The following is a 5,004-nucleotide window of genomic DNA, read 5'->3' on the forward strand; positions in this document are numbered from 1 at the left end:
GCCCTGGGGAAAGGCTGAAGTAGGAAGGTCACTGTGAGCTTTAGACCAGCCTGGGGTACAGAGGGAATTCCAAGTCATCCTGGGCCAGAATGAAACTGCCTCAAAGCACAAAAACAAAACAAAAAGAAACTTCTTCCATCTGATAAACACTTTCAACAAAGTAGCAGGTTACAAAATCAATATAAAAAAATCAGTAGCTTTTCTGTACACCAATAAGAAACTTTCCAAAAATGAAATCAAGAAAAAAGTTGCATCAACAGTAGCTTTAAAAAAAATAGGAATAAGCCTAAACAAGGAAGTGAAAATATTAAGGCACCAAAGAAATTGAAGAAATTAGGGCTGGAGAGATGGCTTAGCAGTTGATGTTGCTGGCACAAAACAGAAAGATAGACAATGGAATATAATACAGGACTCAGAAACAAACCCACTCAGCTATAGCCAGCTAATTATTAACAAGTTTCTAAAACACACATTTGAAAAGCATTGACAATCTAGTCAATAAATGGTACTGGAGAAACTGAATACCCACATATAGAAGTATGAAACTAAGTACAAAGTTCTTATCCTGCTCAAAACTCAATTCAAAATGCATAAAAGACCTTAATGTAGTGCCTGAAACTCAGAAATTTCCAGAGAAAAACAGGCAAATAGTCTTTTAAAAGGACTTCACTAGCACATAAATAACCCAAATAATTGGCAAATGGCATCATAGGACACTTCAAAGATTCTGCATAGCAAATGAAATATTCACCACAGTAAAGAGTGTCTACAGGATGAAGGATTAATATCTTGAGACTATAAAACTCCAAAAATTAAATACCAAAACAAACCCATTTAATAAATGAACAAGCAAGGCATGACGATGCATGCCTTTGATCGTGGCACTCAGAAGGCAGAGGTAGGATTGCTGTGAGTCTGAGGCCAGCCTGAGAGTACAGAGTGAGTGCCAGGTCAGCTTGGGCTAGAATGAGACCCTAATTTGAAAACAACAACAAAATATGTATATGAACAAATGTATTGGCAATTTTTGATGGAAGAAATACAAGCCATTAATAAATACTTGAAAAATGCTCAATATTCTTAATGATCAGGGAAATGCTAATTAAAACAGCTTTGAGATCCCATCTCACCCCAGTCTGAGTAAATATCATCAAGAAAGCAAAAGTACAAACTCTGGCAAGGACATGGGAGAGAGGGATGCTCATTCACTGCTGGTGGGAATGTAAACATGTGCAGCCTCTGTGAAAACCAGTATGGAGGTTTCTCAGAAACCAAAAATGGAGCTGCATACGAACCAGTATAGCACTGCTGAGTATATAGCCAGAAGACTTCCAGTCAGCACACCTGCACATCTTTATTGCTACTTCATTCATAATATCCAAGAGGTAGAGCCAACCTAGATGTCCACCACCAGGGATGAAGGGATGAAGAAAATGTGGTACATAGAAAATGGAAGTTTAATCAGCTGTAAAATAGAATAAAGTCATGACATTTGAAGGAAAATGCATACAACTGAAGGATCATTATGTTAAGAGAAGTAAATCAGACTCAGAAAGACAAGCATTTTTTATAAAACTGATTTATTTTTTATCTTTTTTAAAGGTTATACTCTTATGTGCACTCCTTCCCACTCCTATTCCACTGAGGTATGTTTAGATGGGTTTTAGAAATCAAATGCAGGTCTTCGTGCTTGTGAGACAAGTGCTTTACTGAAGCCATCCTGCTAGTCTTGTAAGTGTATTTTCAATTTTTAATATTTAAAACATATGATAGGTTAGGGTATAAATCTTTTGTAAGTTAAGCCTTTGTGATGAAATCAATACAATGGACTAATCATATAGAGTATAGAAAATAAAGATAATCAATTAGAGGCACTCACATGCACTAACCTTAAACTGGTATTTTTGAGCAAGTCAGCCAGAGAAAGATGAACTGTTTGTTTCTAATCATGGCTACTTCTGTGAAGAGTAAGGGTGCAAAATGAGCATGTATGTTGGATTCAGAATGGCGGTTAACCTTGTAGAGGGATAAAAGGAAGTGGTGAGAGGACAAGTACTTCCTCTTGATCTAGATGTATTGAGCACCTTGAGCTCTGGGTAACATTTTTACTAGACATGTAAAAGGTTTGTAAATGTATGTGTGTATTATATGCCACCATATACATCTATATGTATAACTAGAGATACATAAGAATTTACATATGAAGTGAAGGTTCATACTTCTTCAAATATCCCATCTTTAGTCTAGGAGGTTGGATGCCAGGTCTGGAGATTTCTTTCTCAGAACCATGCTGTAAGATGTGTAATGGAGTAGAAGGCCGAGGCAGACCCCATCTGAGAAGAAGCAGCTATTATTCACAGACTTCCAGCCAGAGTCTTTTCTTGACATAGGCACCATTTGTCAGATCTGGGACCCTTAGTCATCTCAATCAAGTTTGTCAGAATGCCTTGACCATTAGTTTAAATTATCTTATTAAAAGATATCCTTTGGGCCAGACATGGTGGCACACACCTTTAATCCCAGCACTCAGGAGGCAGAGGTAGGAGGAGCACCATGAGTTCAAGGCCACCCTGAGACTACATAGTGAATTTCAGCTCAACCTGGGCTGGAATGTGATCCTACCTCAGGAAAAACAACAACAACAACAACAAATCTCCTTTGGTAATAGTGTTGAAAAATGGTCTAAAAGATGCAAAAGTGAAGAGAAGAGACCTTTTTTGACAATCATGAAGAGCTACTGGAAAAATATTCTACATCGGGTGGTTTAGGGGGATAAAGCTGGAATATGAAGTTTGTTTTTCTGACAAGCTTGATCAAGATGCAAGCATACACACACACACACACACACACACACACACACACCCCTCTAATGCTAAAGCTCAGAGGAGCATGATGAGCAAACGGTGGAAGACCTGCTCCTCACTACCTTAACTCAGGTGACTGAAGCTTTTCATTGGTCTTGATGTGATTGATGCCATCATTCCTCATTGTTTAGACATCTATGTACAGAGCATGCATTTTTCAACTTTCCATCAACACTCATTAATGATTTCTCTATGAAATATCTTAAATTAAGACTGAATGGGTAAATGAATTCCCCAAAGTATTCAATTCCAATTTGAAGTAGGGAAGGGAGTGATATTTCACTGCCCAGCAATCCCCACACAGTCCTTTCCTCCAGTTCCATGACACTGTCTCTCACCAGCCACCTTCCTTCCCAAGGCTGTGTCTCTGTCCCAACCTCCACAGCGCCTTCTTCACATCCTGGTTCCGCAGACTGTAGATGAGGGGGTTGAGCATCGGGATGACCAGGGTGTAGAAGACGGAGACCACCTTGCCCTGCTCCATGGACGCCACGGCACCAGGCTGTGCATACATGACAAACACAGTCCCATAAAACAGGGACACAGCTGTCATATGAGAGCCGCAGGTGGAGAAGAGCTTGTGTCGCCCTGACCCTGAGCGCATGCTGAGGATGGTCACGGTGATGTAGCCATAGGAGATGAGGACCACGAGGGTGGTGCTCACAATGATGAGTCCACAGATACCAAACATGACGAGCTCATTGACAACCGTGTTGGCACATGCAATCTGCAACAGTGGGGGCACATCACAGAAGAAGTGGTTGATGCGGTTGGATCTGCAGAAGGGCAGCTGGAACGTGAGGCTGGTCTGCACGATGGAGTTCAGGCAGCCTCCACAGTAGGTGCCCAGAACCAGGCGGGCACAGGTCATGGGGGACATAGTCACAGGGTACCTCAGAGGACTACAGATGGCCACAAAGCGGTCATAGGCCATCACTGCTAACAGGAAACCCTCAGTAGTGACTAGTAGAGAGAAAAAGAAGAACTGGGTGGCACAGCCTGCAAAAGTGATGACCTTGGAGGCAGAGAGGAAGTTGGCCATGGCATTGGGGGCAATGACGGAAGAGTAGCAGAGGTCAACGAAGGACAGGCTCTTCAGGAAGAAGTACATGGGGGAGTGCAGGCGGGCATCCACGGTGATGAGGACGATCATGGTGAGGTTCCCCAGGACGGTCACCGTGTACAGGAGCAGGAAGACGGCAAAGAGCAGGGCCTGGGTCTCCACACCGCCCCCAAATCCCTCCAGCACAAATTCCTGCCAGGGCGCTGCTGACAAGTTCCCATTTCTGTGGACTGGCATGGCCATGAGCTGGGACAGCTGCAGAGAGGATGGTGGAGGCAGAGAGGGAACAGGTCACACTCCTACTGCTGCATGTGCCGTGGAGCGCAGGGACCCGTTGGTGACATCATCAAGAGCTCACCAGCTGCTTAGATCTCCTTCCAGATGGACTCACCTGGCCTGAAAGGGGACGTTTCCTCTGGTTTAGTTAATTCCTGAGCATGTGCTGAGTCCCCCTGTGCAGGAGCCTGAGCTGTGCTCTGGGATGCAAAGAGACATCAGAGCTGAGTGACTCTCAGGACATGCAGTGCTCAGTGCCTGCCTCAGAGTCACCCGTCCTCCCCTCCTCACGAGATGTTCCTGAGCCAGGGAGCCATTGGTGCAGCTGGCTTCTGAGTGTCTTCCTGCACTTCCCTGGCCTCATCTTTCTCAGTGATTCAGGCATGGACATAAGGGCCACCATCCTAGAAATGGGCTCTGTAATACTTCTGTCATCAGGTCTAGACACAGAGCAAGGGGTGGCCATCCCATACTGAGGCTGTGTCCACACAGGAACCAGAGCCCACCACGGGTACCTCGGACTCATCTCTGGAGCACCATCACCATCTGTTTGAGAGTCTCTGCTTCCTGAAGGATATGGGGGACTCCTCCTAAATCCTAAATGTTGGACAAGGTGTGATTAGAGGGAAGTCCAGGCCTGTGTCCTGAGAAATATAGGACTGGAGTCCAGGCATGTTTGAAGGCTTCTCATGTCCTCCATCCTGATCTGAAAGCCTTTTCTGCTCCCTGGTCCTCTTCAGCTCTGGAGAATTTAAGAGATTGCACTCTTGCCTGTCTGAGAACCAGACAAGGCTGGCCTCT

General features: G+C 44.2%; 1 protein-coding gene across 1 annotated transcript; it reads right to left on the reverse strand.

Moving 5' to 3' along the window:
- Nucleotides 1–3,198: 3,198 nt before the first annotated feature.
- Nucleotides 3,199–4,170, reverse strand: LOC101617563 (olfactory receptor 12-like). Its single transcript, XM_004667773.2, has one exon. The coding sequence runs from the start codon at nt 4,168–4,170 to the stop codon at nt 3,199–3,201; it is 972 nt and encodes a 323-aa protein (XP_004667830.2).
- Between the last annotated feature and the right edge of the window lie 834 nt (nt 4,171–5,004).

This window comes from Jaculus jaculus, chromosome 4, assembly GCF_020740685.1.
Source record: "Jaculus jaculus isolate mJacJac1 chromosome 4, mJacJac1.mat.Y.cur, whole genome shotgun sequence".
Lineage (NCBI taxonomy): Eukaryota > Metazoa > Chordata > Mammalia > Rodentia > Dipodidae > Jaculus > Jaculus jaculus.